Here is a 23168-nt window from a genome sequence, read left to right as displayed (position 1 = left end):
ATCGAACGACAACTGTTTTGATTTGCCAAACAATACGGACAACTTGTAATTATTTGCGCTTCACTTGGGTGTTTATTTGTTTTCTTTTCGCTACCTTTTTAACCATAATTTCACATTTAAAGCGATTAAATTTCGTTTTTGGCCTTGTATTGCCTCAATTGCCGCTGCTTATTTATTTAACTCAATTTCTGCCTCGCGTTGTAATTGATTTTCAACGGCGGATCCACGGTGCGTATGATTGATTTGTCTGCCATCAAGCTGAAGAACCCTCAAAAACATGTATTTAACTAGTGATTTCTATTATTACTGTTAGCCTCAACTGCAAATAAACTCATAAAACCATCCAGCAAGTGTGCAAAACTCTTTGCTAACTCAAGGCAGCGCAAATATTTATTCGCTAATTAAGCATTTCTACGCGTCTTAAGTTATTTCTGCCGTTTATGTGATTTTTTCTATTTACCTCGCTTCCCATTCAGTGGCTATAATAATAATTTGACATCACTGGCGGCCAGAGCATAAAATTACCGGGCGATAGAGCGAAATGTAAACAGGTGGATATTAGATTTTAGCTCATCAAACACAGGTGATTGATCCGCACTCCCATGTTGATAACATTGAACCCATCGACACTCCGACCTAGTGATCAATTAATATCACAAACACTGAATATGAATGGAACGCCCCTAGACCATCTTTGTTTATTAACCCATTAACGATTGATGTGTAGGAAGTTAATCTAAAAGGCTATGGTGCAATGGGATTAAACTGTTTATTTACAGAAATATTTTTGAAGATCAATTTTTAGAGTCAAATATCAGTCAGTTTCATCATTTGTACTTCCTATTCCTCTTATAAAATATATAACCAAACTTCCTTCAATGTTTTTAGCATATAAAACGGTTAACAATATTTTATATAACCGAATAACAATTACCAAATTACTTATTTTTATAGCTTATTTTATATAGATATAAATATTTAAATTCTAAATATAATTTGTATACAAATATTCCAAACAAAATGGGATTAATCTGTTTATTTACAGAAATGTTTTTAAAGATCAGTTTTAAGAGTTAAATTCTTGATAGTTTTATTATAATATTTTTTTACTTCATATTTTTCTAAAAATATATTTTATTAAACTTCCAATTTTTTTTGGTTAATATAGAATTTATTTATAGCCGCACTACAAAATAATTTATTTACAAAGGTATTTTTATACAGATATATATATTAAGATTCTTACACATTTTTTTTTATTTCCTAAGATATGAAAAAAATTCACTTGGATATAATTTTTTAATGCATGTTGATTTAGGAGCTGTTCCTACAGCAGTTAATGGGTGTTAAACCAGCCATCTGTCTTTGTTTGCCCACCGTTTGCAATTTGTTGACAGCTTGGAAACTGCGCTGCTGCTGCTTTTTCTTCATCCAGCTCGGGCCTTCTTTTTTTGTACATTTATTTTTTTATTTTTTTATTTGAGCTTCAGTCTCAGCTTCTGCCGGTGGCTTCGTCGGGCGGTAAATGAAGTTAACTTGGCCTTGTCGCACGCCAGTCTGCTTCTGACATTCGCGCCTCGCGCTCGATCGCCGCTTTTATCGTCTGTGATATTACGTTTTTATTGCCCAAAAAGGGCAAGAGTGCCGAAAAGCATACCAAAGCCGCTTAGGTTCAAAAATAAATATACTCGTATATATATTTTTTCGATTTTGGCAGAGCGAACTTGAGCTGGGATTTAAGAAACGCAATGAAAACGGTAATTCAAATACAAGAACCAAGTCAAAAAAGTATAAAGTCACTCTTTCCGCTTATGGCCAAATATCAAAGTGTGTCTTGGCTGGAACTAATTCTGGCTGGTCACAATACTCAATTAATTTGCCCAGTTTTGTAGATCAATTAGATATGCAAATCCCCTTGATAAAACAAATCTGACAAAGTTATAAATCACTTACAGTCGATGGGAAAAAATAAATGTGTTAAAATGTGCGTTGAACAGGATTTTGTTATACATCATTTCATAGCTTCATGACTTTATCATTTATCTTATCTTTGATTAGTCTTGTTAATTAACAAATCAAAGTGATAAATGAGCCTTGAGAAATAGCAAAACTATAATCGGTAACGGTTTAAATTTCCACGTATTAAGTTTATACCGATTTCGACAGAATGTTTACATTGTTTTAAGTTTATGCCTGTAAGACATATTGTTTTTAAATTGTTGAACGCTTCACCTGGCAGTTTGCCGACTTTTGATTTATTTTATTTATTAATTGCTTTTGAGGCCTAAAATAAAACCATAAATCCTTCGAAAGAAAAGCACGGCAAACACATAAATCTAAACTAATTGTCGAAAACGTGTTTATTATTCAAATTAAGCCAATACCAAACTGGTTTAGACTTTATTGCACTACATTTTACACAAAGCTAATACATTTTAAAAGTATTTAGTGCAAATAAAATCAGAAGAAAGGTGTTTTGGAGAGTGCAGACTTATTTAGCTCTAAAAAAATCAGAAGAAAGTGAATACTTTTGTAATGGATCTTAAGTAACCCTAATTTAATCCTCTCTAGATAAACTATACAGTCGTCTTGCTACTGCTGGCAGCCTACCTTCCTTGCATATCCTGGGCAGCTCCGGCCCTCCACTTCAGAGATCCGGAGCCGGATGAACTGGAGGCCTATCCCACGTCGCCCAGCCAGGTGTTGCCCATACAACCTGTGCTGATCTATCCAAAACCACGTGAGAATCTCTACCAGGCGCGAACAATGGCAGGACGAAATGACGAACAGGACATCATCTTCGTGAAACTGCTGGAGGACAAGTCCAGTGGCTATCGACCCAAGCAGCAGCGCCTTGTCCTGGAGGAGACGAAACCCTCGCAGCGGAAGAACCTCGGCCTGAAGGACATCTTCTATGTGAAGGCCCTCACCAACGGACGTTTCAGCCACGAACGCCTGAAGGTCTACCGAGTGCCCGAGTTCTACGCCATCAGTGTTTTTAGCAACGGTGACAAATGAGGGAAGACACCAAGTGTTAACGATAAAAAGGAGTAATATAAGTTATTTTTAAGACGCTATAAATAAATACCTCAGGAGTGCCGAAGTGCAGAGCGTTTTCTTTTTCGTTGTTGCTCAGAAGTCTTATCTCGGCGCCACTTTGCGTTCGCGGATTTACACACAATTTCAATTACTCATAAGCCGGGCTCAGGCCCGCAGACTGATGGGTGTCAGCATCGTCTTGGCCATCAGCCCCGACATTGGTATCAGCATTGGCAGCGACACGAACTTGGCGGTTCTGGGGTCGCTTCTTGTTCCAGCTCGCAGCCACGTCAAGTGGCAATTAATAACTGTCAGTCGATTGGCAGCTGTGGCTCCAGCTCCAGCTCCATCTCCACCACCTTCTCCGCCTCCCAAAACCACAATCCCCATATCCGACAACAAAAAACTAATCCCTTTTGTCACTGGGCGTCACAGACCGCGGGCCAAAGCATTACGTCAAAATCAAAGAAAGCAACAATAGCACAAACAAAAAATAAATGGAAATGGAAATGCTTTCCATTGAAAGCCGAATTTAGTATACGCTTAAGGCTGAGGTATTCGATGGGATAAAGGACTTTGTTAAGGGATTACCCAAGAGGAATTGGAGCAAAAGATTCAATACCTTTAACGAAGGTTTTTGTTTGTCCTAAAGCATCCATCCTATAGTTAACACAAACAAAATTATAAAACTTGGCAAATTGTATTTGAACTTGGCCAAAGTCAAACAATAAATTGATTTAAGTTTTTAGAACTCAATAACTTATCAAATTGAGTAAGTTTCGTGTAGAAGTTTAACTGAATAAACAAACTTTTGAAATCCAATAAAGTGGTTCCAGTACAATACATTTTGTGCATAAATTCCAATACATCCAACCTTGTAACCAAATCCATGGGAGGGTATTTTAAAAGCGTTTGTGAGCCAAATAACTTATTTGAAATAAGCAAATAAATCACACTCCCCGTGCAGACTTTCGCCGAAAAATACTTGTGGCACGTTCGGCTCTTTAAAAATGCATGGGGAGCACTCGTTCCAGTTTCGGCAATAATAGAAAACGTCAGACAAAGCACCTAATTGAGTTGTCACAATTATGGTAATTTAATATTTAACTGCTAACTTTTAGCTTAGGGTGATTAAATGGACAGCGAATCCTTTAAGATTAGTTGACCATCAGGCGCGGCGCAATGTTCATTGACATCAGCTCCTGGAAGAGCAGTTTGGCCGCATATGGGAGTCGTACCTGGGAGATCTGCGTCTTGTTCTTGCAGCCCTTGCACTCGAAGGTGTTATTGCGCAGATTGGCGATGGCAATCAGGCCACAGAAGTTGCAGATGTGCACGCGGTAGGGATCGGAGACCTCGAACAGACGCTCTCGCAGGAACTGAGCGGCACCGTGGGAGATCTGACAATCACGCTCCATCTCACCGAAACGCAAACCACCATCACGGGCACGACCCTCCATAGGCTGTCGCACCAGGATCTGGACGGGACCTCGGGCACGCGAGTGAATCTTGTCGTCCACCATATGCTTGAGACGCTGATAGTAGGTGGGTCCCAAGAAAACCTAAAGGAAAGTATATTTATTGGTTTTTGCTTGCGCCAACTTTGAATTAAAATCATCTTACCTGAGCATTAATCTTTCGTCCAGTGTGTCCGTTGTACATGACCTCGTTGCCTCGAAGGTGGTAGCCGTACTCCTGCAGGAACGTGGAGATCTTCTGCACGTTGACGGCATCGTTGAAAGGTGTGGCATCACCGATCTCGCCCTTGTTGGATCCCAGTTTGCCCTGCAGGCACTCGATCAAGTGACCAATTGTCATACGAGATGGAATGGCGTGGGGATTAATGATGATATCTGGTGCCAAGCCCTCGCAGGTGAAAGCCATATCCTCTTGACGATACTGGATACCACACGTTCCTTTCTGCCCGTGACGGGAGGCGAACTTATCGCCAATCTGGGGGATACGCACGGAACGCACACGAATCTTGCAGAACTTGTAGCCCTCGCTGTTGAGCGTAAGCATCACCTGATCCACAATACCAGTCTCAGAGTTTCGCAGGAAAGTTGAGGCATCTCGCTTGGAAAAGCGCTTCGTGTTGCTGTCCAGCTCGTCGTCGTTTTCAGGGAGCGTAATGGTCTTGCCAATAACCACATCATCACCGGACACACGAATTCCCGGGGCGATAATTCCATCGTCGTCCAGCTTGTCGTAGTGAGCATTTCTCATACCCTGGCAGGTGCCGCGATGAGGCTTCTCGAAGTTCTCCTCCTGATCGCCCACACGCTTGTTCTCCGAATCCTTGTAAGACCGGTAGAACACCGAGCGGAAGAAGCCACGCTCCACAGCCGAGGCATTCAGAATGACAGAATCCTCCTGGTTGTAGCCAGTGTAGCAGAGAATGGCCACGATTGAGTTGATGCCAGCTGGTAGTTCTCGGAACCGCAGGTACTCCATGGAACGTGTGGTCACAAGCGGCTTCATCGGATAGTACAGGACGTGGGCCAGCGTGTCCATACGCACATGGAAGTTGGTGATGTACACGCCCATTGCTTGTTTACCTATCAATCACAAGGAAAACATATAAATATTTTTCAAAGAATAGAGTTATTCCTTATTTCTTACCCATAGCGCTTTGATAGGTGTTACGCGGACTCTGGTTGTGATCGGGGAAGGGTATAATGGAGGCGCAGACTCCCAGGATCATGGCTGGATGAATCTCGCAATGCGTGTACGTGGTACAATAAGCATAGTCCTTGTCCTGCTTCAGATCGTATGGGGACATGGCGATCATGACGGTTTCCTCCTCGAGGGTATCAATATACTCCACCACTCCGGAGGCCACCAGGACCTGCCAACTGTAGTTGTTGTAGTCTCGCTCCTTCAACATCTCCACATGGGTCTTCTTCAGCAGCAGCGATCCGTTCTCTACGATGAGCAGTGGCCTACAAATGCGACCCGCATCTGTATAAATTCGGATCTCACGATCTCGGATGTCTCGGATCATGGACACCTCCGAAACGATGATGTCCATCTGGCGACGAAGTTTGCGCAGCGTGGCCATCAGCTGCTCAGGATCGCGATGGATGCCCACCCAGCATCCGTTCACAAAGATCTTGGTGGCATCTGCGATGGCGGAGGGTGCAATCTCCTCCAGGTTCTCCATGGACCACTCCTCCAAGAACTCCAGAATGGGAGATGGTTGTGATCCGACAGAAATGTAGGCCATGAGGGCGAGGTTCTTCACCAAACCGACAGCAGCTCCCTCGGGAGTTTCGGCGGGACACAACATGCCCCACAGGGTATTGTGCAGCTGACGGGGCTTGGCCAGTTTACCATCCCTACCAATAGGCGAATTGACACGCCGCAAATGGGAGAGAGTTGAGGCGAAGGTCAAACGGTTCAACACCTGGGAGACGCCGGCTCTCGCCTGATGGGCCTTCTTTTGGTCGCCCCAGTTGCCAGTGGCCAAAGAGTACCTCAGACCATCCGTAATAATGTTTGTCTTGATGGCCAACTCAAGGTTGAAGTCCTTTCCTCGATCGATGAACTTCTGTGTGTACATGCGCACTTCTTTCATCAGGTTCTTGAACAACCCACGGAAGAGGAAGGCCAGCAGTGGACCAGCGAGGTCAAGTCGCTTGTTTCCGTAGTGATCTCGGTCATCGAGTTCTCTCCTGCCCAAGGAAGCCAGCAGCAGGCGGTGCACCATGTATCCCAGGAAATACGCCTTCTTGGTCTCGCAGAAATCGGAGACTCCGACATGGGGCAGCATTTCCTTCTGCAGAATTTCCTTGGCGTACTTGATACGCTTGTCTTTTGTGACTCCAGGACGGGCACCCCTGGCTCCTATGAAGTTCAAGGCAACATTCTGTTCCTGCACCACGAAGGCCTCATCCAAAGATGGCTTCACCATCTCCATCATCTCGGGATCGTCAAAGTCGTAGATGATGTGCTCCAAGATATCGCGATCGGCCACGAAGCCCAATGCGCGGAACACAATCATAATGGGTATTTCCTGTTTGATGTATGGTAGGATGGCGATGATCCTCTGTCCAATGGCGGATTTTTTAATGTTCTGCGATCCCCTGGCCATCATGTTTACCCACAGCGTGGAAGTGGGTCGAGAACTGTGCTCCAAACACGACCTAATCTCAGTCTTGAACGCGTATTTGCCGTCCTTCATGCTGAACACGTACACTGTGTTTGTGGCCATCTTCTCCTGGGCAATTAGCACCTTCTCCGAGCCGTTGATGATAAAGTAGCCGCCGGGATCCAGCGGGCACTCGTTAAGCTCCGTAAGATCACGATCCGTGAGCTGGGAGAGCAGACAGTAGGTGGATCTCAACATGATGGGAATCTTGCCGATGAAAGTCTTCTGGTGCTGCGTTTCTACGGGGTCCAGTCCCTCGACATTCTTGGTTTTCGTTATGTCCACGTAGAGGGGGGCGGAGTACGTGAGATTTCGCAGGCGGGCCTCGTTCGGCATCATGGGACTGGGTGAACCATCCTTTTCCCAATGCGTGGGTTTGGACAGATAGATTTGCTCGAATTTCAGGGAGAATCGAGGAGGGGTTTCCACTTCGCCAGATGTGTGCTGTGCCTCCGCTTGAAGCTCGATGGCCGGGGAATCCTCCACGATGCGCTGCACCGACATCTGAATGAATTCGTCGAAACTGTCCAGTTGCTGCCGCACCAGGCCCTTCTCGTCAAAGTAGGCGTTGATCACGATCCAGCAGGCCTCCTGCCACAGCTCGTGGGAGATCTCCTCGGCATTCTCCTCCTCGTACAGCTCTGCAAGAAGGTATTTGGAATGTATTATTCGAATCAACCAAAAGCAAAATAAAGCGGAGCCCTAGCGCTCCAGCCGCCATGTTCGTTTTTTCTTCTGCCAACGTGCATGGGTAGGATTTTGCAAATCCATTTAACCCACCTTCCTCGTTGTCGTACATCATGTTTTCGGCTTTCCAAAGTGCAAGAGCACTTTAGGTTTATTATTTAATAACAATTAATTGGTTTTGCAATGAATTAACTTTTAAAAACGTAGAAAATTTCACAACAAATGTTTGCCGACAACGCGTTTGGCGGCGTTCTGCAGTGTTGGTAAGCGTCCAGCTGAAAACATAAGGTGCTGTGCAGATAATTGTGGCACAAAGTAATAACTAGTAAAACAATGATTTGCAAAGTTACTTACATATTAAAAATACTAAGAACCACTTATTTATTTAAAAATTAGGTATGTCAGCAGCTAACAACAAAATGATAATTTTTTAAACAAATATTCTTATTGGAGGCGGCCAAAACTGAGTTAGACAGCACTGAAAGGCAAGCACACTTTTTAACACTAGCGGGCCGGCAAACAGCTGATATTGTTGTTTTCATTTCACATTGTTATTCAACGCGCTTTAAAAATGAGTTTTTTGTGGAAAGGACGCCGGTTTCTGATCGCCGGGATCCTGCCAATCCTCGAAAACAGCGCGGACGACATAAAGGATAAGGAAAACAAGACTTACAAGGCTTTCCTGGCAAGTAAACCGCCAGAGGAAACGGGACCTGAGCGCCTCAAACAAATGTTTTCAATCGAGTAAGACATTTCTAATTATTTCATTTAAAAATCAAATAATGAATGATTTGTATATTTAATTAGCGAGTTTGGTAGCATATCCTCGGAACTGAACTCCATTTACCAGGCCGGCTTCCTGGGCTTCCTCATTGGAGCCATTTATGGAGGAGTTACACAATCGCGCGTGGGCTACATGAATTTCATGGAGAACAACCAGGCGACAGCCTTCAAATCTCACTTTGATGCCAAGGTAAGGATATAATCCCTATATATAAGGCATATTATTAATAAGTTTTTAATTTCCCATTACAGAAAAAGCTGCAGGATCAGTTCACAGTCAACTTTGCCAAGGGCGGTTTCAAATGGGGCTGGCGAGTGGGGCTCTTCACCACATCCTACTTGTAAGTTTGTGATTTCCAAGACCTAAGATAGTTATTTTATGAAATAATATAAATATCCTAATCAGATCCCAAACAACTTATAAAAAGTCAATTGGATTCTCATCAGAGTTTAGAATAATTTCATGGAAACCTTTAGATTATCTATATTTTAATCTATAATAATCTTTATTCCAGCGGCATCATAACCTGCATGTCGGTGTACCGTGGAAAATCCTCCATCTACGAGTACTTGGCCGCCGGTTCCATCACTGGCTCTCTGTACAAAATGAATCTGGGACTGCGGGGCATGGCGGCAGGTGGAATCATTGGAGGCTTCTTGGGCGGAGTGGCTGGAGTCACCTCCCTGCTGTTGATGAAGGCATCCGGCACCTCGATGGAGGAGGTGCGCTACTGGCAATACAAGTGGCGACTCGATCGCGACGAAAACATCCAGCTGGCGTTCAAAAAACTGACGGAAGACGAAAACCCAGAGATCTTCAAGGCGCACGACGAGAAAGTTCCCGAACAGGTATCCCTGGACTCGGTCAAGTGAGTCTAGTCCTGAGTTTTTTAAGTAGACGCCAGTGTAAACTTAGTTGAGTTTTTTTAATTTAAATAAATTGCAAATATGTCCATCTAAAGTAACATAGACAAGAATACATAAGGAAGCCCACATTGGCGGCTGCTATGCGATGTTTCAGTTGATGCCTAGTGCCTCTAAAGATATCGACTCGCGTACGGACACATATAGACACAGGACACAGAAATGAACACGGAACTCGTTTTTGGATACAATAAATTAAATGCTCTGCTAGGAAACAGTTAAGGGGGATAAATAGAATTGGCGCGATGGGATCGGGATTCAGACTTAGTCCTCGGTGGTGGGGCGCGTGAGGCGCTTGGCGCCGCGGTTAGGTGGCCCCTTGGGCTTGGCAAAAGCCGGTCGGTGGAGGATCTTCTTCGGGTGCAGCTCGTCCTGCAGGAAGGCTTCGGTCAACTCGCTGCCGCTGTCGATTTCCAGCTGGGGGATGAAGTATAGTTAGCAAAAATGTATACACACTTGATAAGAAACAAAAACAGAACCAAAACAAAGCGTATTTTATGATTTCGGAGCCATAAATCTATCTAAAAATATAATACAACTTGAACGGAAATGATCAATATACTCATTGTTCTGGATTCTTATATCCCTAGTCATTGGTGCAGCCGCACCTGCCCGTAGATACACACCTTCTTGACGACCTCCACACCGAGGGCCGCCAGCTCCTCCAAGAACGGAGCCTTGCAGCTGGAGTACATCATGCGCTCGCGCACGGAGCAGGAGTATCCCGGCATGGAGTAGACGAACACGTAGGACTCCAGGTAGTCGCCTTCGTGCGTGTGCCGGAAAAGGAAGAGGTGGTAGCGGGCATGATCCTCGGGCACTTGCTTCGGCAGATCGGCGAGTTCCACTTTAGCCGCATGCGAGACGTGGATTTGCTCCTCCTCCAGATCGATGCGGAACTGCAGGTAGTCGTGTTTGCCGCGCACCAGATCCTGAACGGCGGCCACAGTCTGCTCACTCAGAGGACAGTTGATCCCGCCTAGAGTTTGATGCCGGGTATTTGTGTTGATTTCGGTGTGGACCTCTGTTTTGCGCAGTTCCTTCAGCTCCTCTTCCCTGGTGGTCAGAGGAGCGGGAGCCGCAAAGTCCTGCTTGTGCCGGCGATAACCCTCCAATGTGGACTCATCCAAGGTGGTGGCATGCAGCTCCTCTGTGATGTAGGCCGATCCGAACTCCGTTTTCAGCGTGGCTTTTGTGGAGGCGTAGACCATCTTCTGCCGGATGCTGGCCGTGTCCGGTATCCAGCTAACGAGCAGCCAACTGTAGCCCAGCGGGATCTTGGCGTCCAGGCGGTATAGAATGTAGCAGGGCACATCCTTCTCCAGCAGAGGACCGATCAGCTTGTCGTAGTCGCGTTCCCAGTCCTTCTTCGTCTCCGCTGTGGCGCCACAACTGAGCTGCTCTGTAAATGGGGTGGGGAGAAACCGGAAGCCTCGTTATCAAGTGCCCCACTTATGCAGCATATATATCGTATGTATATATACACTTCTGGAGCAAATCCACTCACCATTCTCGATCGAAACTTTTATCACGCGAAATTTACCATTCTTCGCTTTGCCGAACACCTTGGCCAGCTGCTCGTTGGCTGAAAAGGAGAAGGGAACTCTTAGGATATCGAAATGGCAATTCCTTATCATAACAAACCTCGGATACCCGTTTGGTGAGACATTTGGAAAACAGCTAAAATTAATATTGCCGAAAAAAATATTACTCACAACCAATGTGCCCAGGGTGTGCAGGCCAATTATAAATTTCTTATTGTCGGTATATTTCAGTATTTTTCTGTTCCACGCAAATGTTAGGAGGGTGCATTGGCTAATTTAGCTAAGACACTTACCCATACCATTTGGTATATTTTTAAAATACCAAATGCGTCAGCACTGGCACAGTGTTGGTAAACGCCGCACTTCGCAGCACCAGCTCGAGCGTTCTTTTTCGTCTGAAAATGTAAAGAAAAACTGCATTTATCTGCATTTAAAGCGTAGCAACCAGCCCGGAAAAGCCTCTGTTGTGCAATCGCATAGTCAATAAAGTGAGTGCACGCGAAATTCGCACGATTGCCTCGCTCCAACGGGCAATTGGAGCAGCTGCGTCGACGTCGGCAGCGGCAGCGGACCAGAAGTGTCCACGCCCCAAATGTTTACGGGCGTGAAAAGTGCGGAAAAGCGGGGAAACTAATTGGGTTCTCGTCTCCCGTTCGCCCCCAGCATCCACACCCATGTTGACCGAAGCCCCCATGGCCAGCGAGAACATCATGGACGAACTAGCCTCTCTGATACGCACCGAGATCCCCGACGGCCGCCAGAGTCTGCGGGACAGCTACACGAACCTGGAGCGGGTGGCCGACTACTGCGAGGACACCTACTATCGCGCGGACAACAAGAAGGCGGCCCTGGAGGCCACCAAGAACTACACCACCCAGTCGCTGGCCAGCGTCGCCTACCAGATCAACACGCTCGCCTACAGCTACATGCAGTTGCTCGAGCTCCAGGCCCAGCAGCTCGGCGAGATGGAGTCCCAGATGAACCACATCGCCCAGACGGTGCACATCCACAAGGAGAAGGTGGCCAGGAGGTAAGGAAGTCGAGTGGATCAGGAGTTCATTGTATAGCTTTTGTCTTGAACATAATATTGTAAATATGTGCATCCATAAGAAGAGCTAAAGATATCGAACTGTAGCATTTCCAGTAGTTTATATTGATGTTCTACAATACAGCTAGTAAACAAAATATTAGGGACCATTATATAGTAAAATACACCTAGAACCAATTTTATGGAGTTAATGTGGGGTTTGAAACAAGGTTTTATCATATAATATGTATAGAATTCCCTACAGTAATGAAAATATGTCTCTGGAGTACTTTTAGTTATTTCAAGCAAGAGTCATCGTTGATAAAAGCTTCTTTATGTACATACATACGTAAAAGACGTGCTTCTATGAGGTCATGCAGTTGATATCAACTATTTGCTGCTATTTTATTGTTTTATCGAGTCTTATGGCGTTCCATATTAATTCATTGACCATAGAAACATTTGTATACGGAATAACCCATTCTTATTTTATTAAACTAAGAATATTTACAATATTTTTATTTGGTTTTCATTTATGAAAAAATTAGAGTTCCTTAACACAATTATTTTTCACTTTATCTCGTTTTAAATTCTTTCTTATCTACACCACTTCATTAATGATTTTTCCACCCCCCAGGGAGATTGGCGTGCTGACGGCTAACAAAGTGAGCTCACGCCAGTTCAAGATCGTGGCGCCCATAAATCCGGAGAAGCCCATCAAGTACGTGCGCAAGCCCATCGACTACTCCATGCTGGACGAGATTGGCCACGGCATCAACTCGGCCTCCCACTCGCAAGTGCGACAGAAGCACCGGGGCTCCAGCCACGGGTCCGTGCAATCTTTGTTGCCCCCGTCGGTGGGTCCTCCGCCGACCACGAAGCCACCGACTCCGCCGCAGATGTCGCGGGCTGGAAACACCGGCACCCTGGGCAAGTCGGTCAGCAATACCGGGACTCTGGGCAAGAGCTCGCGGGAATACCGCACTCCTCCGGTGGTCAATCCACCGCAGGTGCCCTCGCACTACGCCCCCAACTATCCGATTGGTCACCCGAAGCGCATGTCGACAGCCTCTTCCACGATGACCACCACCACCACAGGCGGTGGGGCGGCGGGCAATGAGCGAGCTGCTGGGTACAGTGCCCTGCCAATGCCGCCCAGCCAGCAGATAGCCACCCATGTGAACCTGCCATCCGCGGGCATGATGCAATCGCTGCCACCACCGCCACCCACTACGTACGACGATCGGAGCAGCATGCCACGTTAGTTGAGATGTTTTTCCGGCAAAAGTTCAAGCCTAATAATCCCGTTTTCAATCTCCAGCAGCTCCACCTTCGCCACTGACGGTGTCGCAGCACGAGATGACAGAGCAGAGTCACATTGGCATGCACACCCTGGGACGCAACATCAACAGGTAAGTTTCTCACATCCGCATCTCTTTTTCTGTGTATATATAACTCATTTCATGTTCTTTATGCAAACCCAGGAATCCAAATCGGTAATTGCATGCTTATCTATTTATCAAAGGGTTATACACAGTTTCAATTTACAAAATTGTATATTCAATTCAAGTTGTGAAAGTCTGGCAATTAACTGCTTATAACCCCGTGAAATCCGTAACAAATTTAGTATATTAACCATTTATTTTTCCAAAGAAACCATTTCAGCTTGAACTTTGCTCGTCCCGGCTCCCAGTCGCCGCCCTTGCCGCCTCCGCCGCCGCCGGAGGATGAGCATCAGGACTTTGGACGACCACGCACCTCGACGGGACCGCAGCTGGCGCCCATAGTGCCTGAGGATCAGAATTTACCCGGCTGGGTGCCCAAGAATTTCATTGAGAAGGGTAAGTTCAAAAGTCCTAGCCATTTGCAAAAGAGAATCCTTCCTAATTTCTGATATTATTTCAGTGGTAGCCATTTACGACTATTACGCCGACAAGGACGATGAGCTCAGTTTCCAGGAGAGCTCGGTGCTGTACGTGCTCAAGAAGAACGACGACGGCTGGTGGGAGGGCGTCATGGACGGTGTGACCGGCCTGTTTCCGGGCAATTACGTAGAGCCCTGTGTCTAAGCCTCGCCGCGATATTCTAAACATGCCAACCATTACAATAATCTGCATTATCTGGTCTGTTCCAGTCCTCCGATGCTTCTCAAGAACCCCCACGATTTCGTTTCAGTTATCGAGGGCGGTTATGGGGACAACTGAGGACCGCAACAGGCTCAGTTGACAATGACGATAACATTTTGAGCATATTGATAAGGACAATTATACAATTACACATCTACACAAGCACAGCAGGCCAGAGAAAGCGAAGAGAATTCCATTAGCATCAGCCAATTGCATTTAGTCTAATATAAACGAGCACACACACAGGATCCAGGGGCTCAGTATCACGCTTGTTGTCCCACTAAACCTATTTACACTCTAGTAGCCGAAAACGATGCATCGAGGGGTGAGGCGATGGCGGAAACCCGTAAATAACTTACGCGATATTCTAAAATTGTTCCACAGACGTAGACGAATTCAGTCCCGAACCCCCAACGCCTCCAGTCCAATTACTTTAAATATTTGCTCACTGTTTTGTCAAGCGATTTCTGTTTGCCTTGCGCTTGGTTATTCCCGGCTATTATACACCTATACTACCCACACCTATCAACACCTTACTCCCCCAGCAATAATGTAGGTTATATAAATTTCAGTTAGCATTTAATACTTAAGTATTGGCCAGTTGGAACTTTTGTTTGCACTTTTACGAACCGCAACGATTACTTTTTTTGCGAACGTTTAGTTAAAATGGAATTGCCAGCAACGGAATCAAATTAAAATTATACAATACAATTACACACACGCTCTATATGGTAAAAAATAATAGCTAATAAAAATTTCAATTACTAAACCTCAAGTCCTTGTTCTATGACCGTGTAATTTGCGTTGACCTTCTCGTGAGCCGAGCCGGATGTCAGTAAAAATCCGTAATTGGGGCAAGGCTCCGTCTTCGTGGCCTGCCAAATTCAAATTCGAAATTTTGAATGCAAATGCAAGCGTGTAATGGATGACTTGGGATATTTACAAATGCCAACACTCAGTCAGTCAATCAATCAATCCATCATAATCGACGTGCTGTGCCCCACAAAACGATTTCGAATCAATGTCTCGTCCTGGAAAACTTTTCCATAACTCTGCATCAGGTAATTTAATGCTTTCGTGGTGATATGTGGAGCTTTCATTATTTCATTTGCTTTTGGATTTGAATTTATTATCAGGCTTCAAGGAGTTGACGTGGCGGAAATGCCAAAAAACTGGAGTGCTGCATGATTTGCATAAAATGTGCTAAATTGTTGCCCACTTTTCGGGGCCGCTCAACTATAGAGTTGTGGAAATACCTTTATTTGTGGACAATTATTAGAGTGAACCTCAACGGCTTGGATACGGCATCTTTGGCGGCACTTTGGGCCAACTATTTGGCCCACAACTGGCCAGCGGCAGGTGAAACTCGCAAGAAATGTATGCAAAATGGCGCATTAGCATTTCAACAATGCCGTAGTAAAAACGCGCCAGCAACAAAAATTGATTGTGCCGTGCCAGGAGTCGGACCACCACCCACATACCACCTCATCTACGGCCCCATACCACCCCCTGGGCATGGACATGCCTATAATTTCGTTATTTTCTGACCAGGCCGAGTCGGACCCTTCAGTTGAGTTTGGTACGTCGACGCGAATGGTTCTACAAACCGCTTTTGTTTCGGATATTTCTCGCAGTTCTCGGCGACCCAGCGCTTCCGGTTTTGGGCTTTAAACATTTTTTCGGCGAGTGGCGTGTCCGGAAAGTTTTCCAACCGTATAAAGTGCAAAACAAAACTATTTGTAAGTGAGCCGCGCTGCAGAGGTGCTTGAAAAGTTTTTATCAAATGTTTGTTTTACATAATCGAAATGAAGTCGAGATTCGGGGTGGCTTCTCTCTGCGGGCACCGCATTTAATTGACCTACTTGGAGCCGGATTTACTTGCTGGCCAAGTGTAAAATATTACATTATTTCATGTCAGGATTGGGGCCACTGGCCACTTTGTTTATGGCGAAAACAATTCGCGTCGTCAATGCGGACAAGTTGGCCCACTTAGTGTCGAAATTCCCAGAGTTTCGTGACACGCACAACTTTCCCGAAACGCGTTAATTTGAAAAACCCCATGAAGGTTAAAAGTTTTGCACTTGCAGCGCAGTCAAACTATTAAAAAATGACGTCACTTTGGGTGCATATCGAGGGGCTGGTCACTCGGCTTGATGGTTCTCTAAAAATAAACCCGGCGAGTGTGTTTCCCGGGGAAATGGCTGTGGGTAATTAAGCCGTCTCCAGGTCACAAGAGCCATCAATCACCACCACTGCGTATACGCAATGTTCGTAGGGGGTAATTACAGTCCTGCTTTCTGGGGTTTACCTTACTTAGGATTTGTTAGCATGACAGGATTTTTTTTCTGCTTAACTAATAAAACTATACATAACATAACATTCGTAAAGCCAAAAACATTTGGAGCTAAAATCTACAAATTTCAGGAAATAAAACTAGGGGTTTAGAATTTTAAAGCTGAAAATAAGTATATTTTTAAAGATTATTTGAACTTCAATTATTACTGGGAAAAACAATTTTAATGACGACTTCCTAAACCATATTGCAATTACTAAGGTAATAAAGGAATACGTTGTTCATCGATAAGCTCTCCGACTTATAAAGAAATTAAATATTCAAATTCTGGATAGGAAATGAAAAAAGCACTTTATTAATCATTTATTTTATTTTTCGACCTCGTTTTAAGGGGTGGGTTCGTATAAAGAAAACTAGACTTTCCTATAACGATTTGTCAAAGCTTCAAAAGTCTTTGTTTTATCGAGATCCCTATCGAAAGGTTTTGTTTATTTTGGAATCCTCTTTGTCAATGGCCATTGCCACTGCCATAAGTGATTCCTTATCATTTGCCGGCCTGTCCTGTATCGAAAAACAAACTCATTACCGATTAAGAGTCTGTCACACGTGTTATTACTTAGTCATGTCTGGAGTTATAGGACTTTTCCAAGCACCCTTACCAAAATAATTAGGGGCTTTTCCCGAAAAACCTTTCAAAGGTCTAATTCATAAGCGGCACTCCATTTTCCCCGCCCTAAATGCCCCAATTCTCGCTCCAGATTTCCTCTAATGAGCTCCAAACAGAGCACCATGTGCCTGGCCAAACAAAAGCCAATCCTCCAATGAGAACCCCCTCGTAACTCCCTAATGAGGTTCACTAGCCGGCAAATCAAAACATGAAATACCAAAGCATTAAAAACATTAACAGTCGACGTGCGACAACAGCCGAAGACAAAAGTCAGTGAGCCACTGCACCACCCCACTATCCAACTATCCAGTCATCCAACCACCCCAACCACCAACCCAATCGACCCACATCGGGTTGGGGTTCCACAGAAGTCCTGACCACTTTCGTGTCGTGTCTGCTGGCAATTTACACAAATTCAATAAACGACAAAAGCAAAAGCCAGCACTGGAATACGAAACCACAACTGGCAAAAGTGTTGAGCTCTCCTCGGTTCCGAAGGGGGTGGTGGTTCGGATCGGCCTTAATTGGGTGCTGCCTGGGGGAGGTGCTCATTAAAGAGCTCCAATCGATTTTCAGACATTATCAAATTAACTGTTATGGAATTTTTTAAAGAAAGAAAGTAGGAAAAATCATTCTTAATTAGTAAAACAAATACAAATATATATGTAATGATAAACTTTAAAGATATACGGATTTTTACAAGATTAAGAAAAAATGATCAAAGGCCTATTCGTCTCTTTAAATTAATGTAAAACTAACCAGTCTATTAAAAAGTACCTAAGTTTGTTTATTTTCCACACAACCTTTTGTCCTTATAATATTTTTCTTTTTTTACCATTAAGTTATAATATCAAGGAGTACGATTTTTCCATACTAAACTATTAAAACGAACAAAAATATATATTTAGGCCATTTTAATGATAAACTTTAAAGATATACGGATTTTTAAAAGATAAAGATAAAATGATCAAATGTTTATACGTGTCTTTAAATTAGTGCAATACTAACCAGTCTATAAAAAAGTTCCAAAGTTGGTTTATTTTCCTCTTAACCTTAGGACCTCATAATATATTGCTTTTTGTTACCATTAAATAATAATATCAAGGAGTACGATTTTTTTCCGTGCATAGAATACCTCCCAATCACTCAATTTGAACACCCATCTTTGTTGACATTGGAGGCCTGTAATTTGTGTACATATTTGAAGAGAAAGTGTCGCGGAGGCTTGGTCCTTTTTGTTGTGGGCTGTTCCATCACATATTCATGGCACCTGAACGGAAACGTAGAATTAAATTTAACAATGCAACCCCTTGCTATTCAATGAGTCGCACGTTTTATAATTGAGCAGCTCTTAGGAAAATGAAATTAATTATGCGTTTGGGGAATCGACAGTTGGTTGAGGGGCTTTTGGGATCGGAGGTTTTGGAGGTGACAGGCGTTGGAGTCAGAGGTCACCAAACACATGGACATGGATTATGGATTAGCGTGTATGGGGTGATGGTTCTATTTTAGGTGACATTTCCATTTAAACGTTGTCCCATTTAAAACTTTAAAGAGTTCTTATTTATTGGTCAATGTGAAAAGTCATACAATGTTGTCTAAAATAGTTGAAGAAATACTTCAATCAAATTATACTTTAAAACAAATTCAAAGTTTATTATTCGGATGAATATTCCGATTTCCTCAATGACTCAACTTTTAAAAACCGTCATAAGGTATTTATAGTTTTACTCCCTGATAGAAAATCTTTAAGTTTGAACCCTTGAAGGTTCATAGGCTTATCAGGGTTTCCACTAAAGGTACAGTACCCTCTCGAGGACCATCGAACTGCTCCGTTTGATTTGCATGCGAAGACACGCAGGGACTCTTTTCGGTGTTCAAGTTCACGGCTTGATTTATGGCTCACGCCACAAGAAGTTATAGGGAGTCAGCTCCTTGAGCCACAGGTAAACAAGACCCTCGGGACCTCTAGAAATCGCCCCATAAAAGTGGCGAGACCTTGCCGCGCAAATTCACAAATCCATTAGGAGTTCGTTGGGTGTTTCCCGCACTGATGGGGTTTTTACGATTGTTGACAACAAATTGACACGATTTGTAATGGTCCTGTCCAGGTCAGGTCATCAGCCAATTCAGGCGCCACGTGTCCAACCAAGGACCTAGGACTAGTCATATAGTATATATCCATATCCCGGACGATCGGAGAGATGGCGGCCAGTGCCGGAGCGAGCAGCTGGTCGGGCAGCAGCGGGGGCAGCAACTCCTCCCAAGGACGAGCCATAGCCACCGCCCAGGCGCCACAGGAGGAGCGACTAGTGGTGAGTACATATTCAGGGTGTTTAAACGGGAGGATAACTCGATAATACTTCAATTACTCTAACTTATGGCCACATAACACTTCCTTAAATTTTGACTAGCTCCAGTCAGTTTGAAACAGACCTTGCAACATAAAATTTTTTTAAAATTTATATATGATATCAAAACATCAATGTTTACAGGATTGTCAGTGTCATATAGCTATACCTTTTAAAGGCATTTATTTAAAAATATATAAATTAAAGATCTTTAGGTCAGTTTTTCTTGTCTCGTATTTCACAAATAAATTAAACTTAAGAACTGAACCTATAAAACTCCTGAAAATGTAGAGTTTAAACCCTGCCTTGAACTTTATATGCGAAATTAAACAAATTGTATCTAGACGTAGCAGGATATGGAGCCCATATATAATAATTTTATCGATTTCGACCCTCCCTCTTTCAATTAATCCAAATTATAATCAAAAAAACTATTTTTTTTACAGAACAACCCCTAATGCTAAAATTTTTTCAATTCTGATGATCAGAATCAAAATTCTAGGACATATATTAATTGTTCTATACACAATAGTACCCTATGAGATCCCCTTGTTAATTTAAAGAGTTCTTATCCAAGTCTAATGACTAAATGGTTTCTCACCCAGGTGGCAGTTCGAGTTCGCCCCAGCATGGAAGCCTCGGAGCGCTGCATCGAGGTCGTGTCCGGCGGTTCCCTCCTCTACGATGACGGCGGAAAGAGTCGTCCGCGGCAATACTCCTACGACCATGTTTTTCGGGAGAACGACAGCCAGGAGCAGGTGTACAAGACCACCACAGCTCCATTGGTAAGGGATGTCCTCAATGGTTTGAATGCAGCCGTCTTTGCCTATGGAGCCACGGGTTCTGGCAAGACGCATACCATGCTGGGGCCTGTGCCGCGCAAGAAACCGCAGACTTCCGACCGTGCCCCGCCCACCGCTTCCTGTGATTCCACGGATGTGAGCAGTCAGGACATTGGATTAATGGTGCGCGCCATAGAGGATATTTTCAGTCACATCGAGTCAGCGGAAGCTGATTCCTGTCGGGTATCCATATCCTACTTGGAGATATACAACGAGCTGATACGGGATCTCCTGAATCCGGGTGGTCCTTTGGAGTTGCGTGAGGATCATCGTGGCCAGCGCATCACCGTGGCGGGTCTCTCGGAGATCACCACTTCCAGCAGAAAGGAGGTTGTGAGTCTGTTAATCAAGGGAAACAAGGCGAGGACCATGGAGCCCACGGCCGCCAATCAGACCTCGTCCCGGAGTCACGCCCTGCTGAGCATCATGGTCCAGGCCAGGACTCCGCTGGGCACCAAGCAGGGAAGGCTCTTCCTCACCGACCTGGCTGGTTCGGAGCGGGCCAAGAAGACTAAGAATCGAGGTAAACGACTGCAGGAGGGGGCGCACATCAACCGCAGTTTGCTAGCCCTTGGCAACGTAATCAATGGATTGTCCGGCGGAGCGAGGTATGTCAACTACCGGGACTCGAAGCTGACCAGGCTGCTCAAGGAGGCGCTTAGTGGTCGCTGCAAGACCGTGATGATTGCCCACGTTGCCCCCGAAAGCAAACACCGGGATGAGACGAAGAACACCCTGGTCTACGCGGATCGGGCCAATAGCATCACCACCAAGCTGCAGAACTCCGTGTACATCGATGAGTTCAAGGACTTTCCCACCAAGCACTACCAGAGTCTCGTCTCGGAGTTACGCGATGAGGTGTCACGTCTGCGCACCAAGATGCTAACCGAAAGGCCTCGAAGTGGAGCAGCTGCAGCAGCGGCCAAGGCAGCAGCTGCGGTATCTGCAGGCGGTTCAGGAGCAGGACCTGGAGCAGGACCCGAGGCTGGCCAGGAACAGGACGAACAGCGCAAGACGGAACTGCGCTACCTGCGCGAACAGATCGTCCTAACTTTTAAGCAGCAAATGAAACTGCGACGGAAGCTCCTCGAGGCCGAGAGTCATCTCCTGGGCCTGGAACTGGATGCAGAGCGCCAGCACATGATCATCTCCCATTGGCAAGGACGCATCGGAAAACTATATGACGCCATGGGCGATGATGGTGGGTATTGCATTTTATATAACACCAATAATAAGGTGGAATAGTAATGGCATATTGAACTTAAAAATTCGTATTTAATATTTAAATTAAATAAGAATTGGGTAGAAAATATTAGATACGAGCTTAGTCATCTTTACTTTAAATATTATATTCTTAAATAAAAAATAAATTAAAAGTTCAATGAAATTTTCAGAAAGTGTATAAGTAAAAGGGTTATGAATTGTACTTACTTTACTTCCTGTTTCTCCCGCAGACATTGAATCCGAAGGATCTGTGGCCCTGAAAAATGCCTGGGGAGAGCTGGCGGCCATTGAGAAGGAAACTCGGCGCTACAAAGAAATCCGAGAGAGAACGGAGCACGAACTGGAGCAGTGTCGTCAGAAGGGGGTGAAACTGGAGGATGTGTGTCTTAACTAGATACAGTTGCTTCTTTGATAGATAAACATCCTTTTTTCCTCTCCAGGAGCTTCCAGAGCGCATCAGCAGCGACGAGGAGCGCGAACTTTTGGCCCTTCTCTGCAGGGTGCACGAGTTGGAGGCGGACAAGGTGTCCCTGCAGGCCGAGCGATTGGCTCGCCAGGCAGAGCTGCGTCGCCGTGACCTCCAGTTGCTCCGGGCTGAGCGGCAGCGTCGCCTCTGCGAGGACATCATCAGCTCCCAGAGGCGACTCATCGAGGAGGGCAATGTGGATCTGCCCGACGAACTGCGTGAGCTCTACGGTCTCTACCAGCAGGAGATCCATGCGGGAGTGGTCACGCCAAGCACCAGCCACTACGAGCGGAAACTGCCGCCCATCTATACAGCGGGGTAAGGATGATCGATATTAGATAGATAGATAGATATTATATGATAGAAAAAATATATATATATTAAATATCTAACTAAAAAAGTAACCAATTAATAAAATGTATGGTCCTATCTGCTTTTAGATCCGACTCACCCGGCTCCAGTTCCAGTTCGGAGTGGTCGCCGGCCTCACCGCTACCACACATTGATAACCAAATGGATCCCGTGGACCGGGTCATGGGTCCGCCCGTCAATCCGCGTCTGCCCCGACTTTCCACGGCAACTGTTCCTGCCGGAGGACCCAGGCGACCTTCGATACGGATGGCCAGGAACACCCATCCACAGCCGTAGGATTGACAACGGCTAAGGTAGAGGAAGGTGCTCAGGAATAGTTGTTACTAAGGGTTAGGATTACTAGGAAGGTGATGCGATCGTCTGCTCAAATTTACTTATTGTATTATAACTTACCATCCCACGCACTTCAATATGTATCCGCAAAGGTATCAATAAATCAAAGAGACAGCTTAAAGTAATACAAAAGTTTATTTAATAAATCGGAAAATAATATTCAAATGAATTTTTGTGAGAATTTAAATTTTAAACGTTCTGGTTGTGTAGGTAACAACGTTAAATGTTTGGTACTAAAACATCGAGCTGTATTCACATTGTACCATATAGATGACATGTAGTAGGATAACCGAGCATCCGTCGAAAGCCAAGCTTCTGTTCATGCGATAAGTTCCAAAGA

The 23168-nt window shown here is 44.8% G+C and overlaps 6 protein-coding genes across 9 annotated transcripts; 4 read left to right on the top strand and 2 right to left on the bottom strand.

The window, feature by feature from the left end:
* The first annotated feature begins 1365 nt into the window (after positions 1 to 1365).
* On the top strand, positions 1366 to 3103 carry LOC108015930 (uncharacterized). The gene is made up of 2 exons (XM_065865625.2): positions 1366 to 1757; positions 2572 to 3103. Exons 1-2 carry the CDS (start codon positions 1749 to 1751, stop codon positions 3016 to 3018), a joined length of 456 nt encoding a protein of 151 aa, XP_065721697.2. The 5' UTR covers positions 1366 to 1748; the 3' UTR covers positions 3019 to 3103.
* Positions 3104 to 4111: 1008 nt separating this feature from the next.
* Polr2B (RNA polymerase II subunit RpII140) lies at positions 4112 to 8137 on the bottom strand. The gene is made up of 4 exons (XM_017082523.4): positions 7970 to 8137; positions 5662 to 7830; positions 4663 to 5597; positions 4112 to 4601 (listed from the first exon to the last, which is right to left on the bottom strand). Exons 1-4 carry the CDS (start codon positions 7989 to 7991, stop codon positions 4197 to 4199), a joined length of 3531 nt encoding a protein of 1176 aa, XP_016938012.3. The 5' UTR covers positions 7992 to 8137; the 3' UTR covers positions 4112 to 4196.
* A 233-nt stretch (positions 8138 to 8370) lies between these two features.
* 140up (RPII140-upstream gene protein) lies at positions 8371 to 9620 on the top strand. The gene is made up of 4 exons (XM_065866090.2): positions 8371 to 8620; positions 8684 to 8849; positions 8912 to 9000; positions 9175 to 9620. Exons 1-4 carry the CDS (start codon positions 8448 to 8450, stop codon positions 9530 to 9532), a joined length of 786 nt encoding a protein of 261 aa, XP_065722162.2. The 5' UTR covers positions 8371 to 8447; the 3' UTR covers positions 9533 to 9620.
* On the bottom strand, positions 9567 to 11339 carry twf (twinfilin actin binding protein). Its single transcript, XM_036818625.3, has 4 exons — positions 11228 to 11339; positions 11091 to 11168; positions 10210 to 10985; positions 9567 to 10000 (listed from the first exon to the last, which is right to left on the bottom strand). Exons 1-4 carry the CDS (start codon positions 11250 to 11252, stop codon positions 9848 to 9850), a joined length of 1032 nt encoding a protein of 343 aa, XP_036674520.3. The 5' UTR covers positions 11253 to 11339; the 3' UTR covers positions 9567 to 9847.
* Positions 11340 to 11456: 117 nt separating this feature from the next.
* On the top strand, positions 11457 to 15055 carry Abi (tyrosine kinase Abl). 3 transcript variants are annotated; one of them, XM_065865762.2, is made up of 7 exons: positions 11457 to 11615; positions 11791 to 12157; positions 12792 to 13414; positions 13476 to 13566; positions 13639 to 13650; positions 13808 to 13995; positions 14060 to 15055. In XM_065865762.2, the coding sequence occupies exons 2-7, from the start codon at positions 11802 to 11804 to the stop codon at positions 14221 to 14223; spliced, it is 1434 nt and encodes a 477-aa protein (XP_065721834.1). In that variant the 5' UTR covers positions 11457 to 11615; positions 11791 to 11801; the 3' UTR covers positions 14224 to 15055. The 3 variants fall into 3 exon arrangements, with proteins under 3 accessions (XP_065721834.1, XP_065721835.1, XP_070851660.1); XM_065865763.2 differs by lacking the exon at positions 13639 to 13650; XM_070995559.1 differs by having other exon boundaries at positions 11473 to 12157.
* Positions 15056 to 15183: 128 nt separating this feature from the next.
* On the top strand, positions 15184 to 22997 carry Kif19A (Kinesin family member 19A). Of its 2 annotated transcripts, none has more exons than XM_036818407.3 (7): positions 15184 to 15341; positions 15417 to 15859; positions 19352 to 19555; positions 20197 to 21634; positions 21888 to 22036; positions 22098 to 22441; positions 22564 to 22997. In XM_036818407.3, exons 3-7 carry the CDS (start codon positions 19445 to 19447, stop codon positions 22769 to 22771), a joined length of 2250 nt encoding a protein of 749 aa, XP_036674302.3. In that variant the 5' UTR covers positions 15184 to 15341; positions 15417 to 15859; positions 19352 to 19444; the 3' UTR covers positions 22772 to 22997. The 2 variants fall into 2 exon arrangements, with proteins under 2 accessions (XP_036674302.3, XP_036674301.3); XM_036818406.3 differs by having other exon boundaries at positions 15417 to 16019.
* Positions 22998 to 23168: the final 171 nt, after the last annotated feature.

This window comes from Drosophila suzukii, chromosome 3, assembly GCF_043229965.1.
Source record: "Drosophila suzukii chromosome 3, CBGP_Dsuzu_IsoJpt1.0, whole genome shotgun sequence".
Classification (NCBI taxonomy): Eukaryota; Metazoa; Arthropoda; class Insecta; order Diptera; family Drosophilidae; genus Drosophila; species Drosophila suzukii.
This window is presented reverse-complemented; position numbering and strand designations above follow the sequence as displayed.

Bases quoted from the DNA above. Each gene is read 5' to 3' on its own strand.
- Polr2B (XM_017082523.4), bottom strand. From the start codon at position 7,991: ATGATGTACGACAACGAGGAAG. The intron at 7,831-7,969 runs GTGGGTTAAATG...ACCTTCTTGCAG, and splicing joins GATGTACGACAACGAGGAAG to AGCTGTACGAGGAGGAGAAT. The intron at 4,602-4,662 runs GTAAGATGATTT...ACTTTCCTTTAG, and splicing joins GACGAAAGATTAATGCTCAG to GTTTTCTTGGGACCCACCTA.
- 140up (XM_065866090.2), top strand. From the start codon at position 8,448: ATGAGTTTTTTGTGGAAAGGACGCCGGTTTCTGATCGCCGGGATCCTG. The intron at 8,850-8,911 runs GTAAGGATATAA...TTCCCATTACAG, and splicing joins AATCTCACTTTGATGCCAAG to AAAAAGCTGCAGGATCAGTT. The intron at 9,001-9,174 runs GTAAGTTTGTGA...TCTTTATTCCAG, and splicing joins CTCTTCACCACATCCTACTT to CGGCATCATAACCTGCATGT.
- twf (XM_036818625.3), bottom strand. From the start codon at position 11,252: ATGTCTCACCAAACGGGTATCCGAG. The intron at 11,169-11,227 runs GTTTGTTATGAT...TCTCCTTTTCAG, and splicing joins TCACCAAACGGGTATCCGAG to CCAACGAGCAGCTGGCCAAG. The intron at 10,001-10,209 runs GTGTGTATCTAC...TTCATCCCCCAG, and splicing joins GTGTGGAGGTCGTCAAGAAG to CTGGAAATCGACAGCGGCAG.
- Abi (XM_065865762.2), top strand. From the start codon at position 11,802: ATGTTGACCGAAGCCCCCATGGCCAGCGAGAACATCATGGACGAACTA. The intron at 12,158-12,791 runs GTAAGGAAGTCG...TCCACCCCCCAG, and splicing joins AAGGAGAAGGTGGCCAGGAG to GGAGATTGGCGTGCTGACGG. The intron at 13,415-13,475 runs GTTAGTTGAGAT...TTCAATCTCCAG, and splicing joins CGATCGGAGCAGCATGCCAC to CAGCTCCACCTTCGCCACTG.
- Kif19A (XM_036818407.3), top strand. From the start codon at position 19,445: ATGGCGGCCAGTGCCGGAGCGAGCAGCTGGTCGGGCAGCAGCGGGGGC. The intron at 19,556-20,196 runs GTGAGTACATAT...TTTCTCACCCAG, and splicing joins CACAGGAGGAGCGACTAGTG to GTGGCAGTTCGAGTTCGCCC. The intron at 22,442-22,563 runs GTAAGGATGATC...ATCTGCTTTTAG, and splicing joins CCGCCCATCTATACAGCGGG to ATCCGACTCACCCGGCTCCA.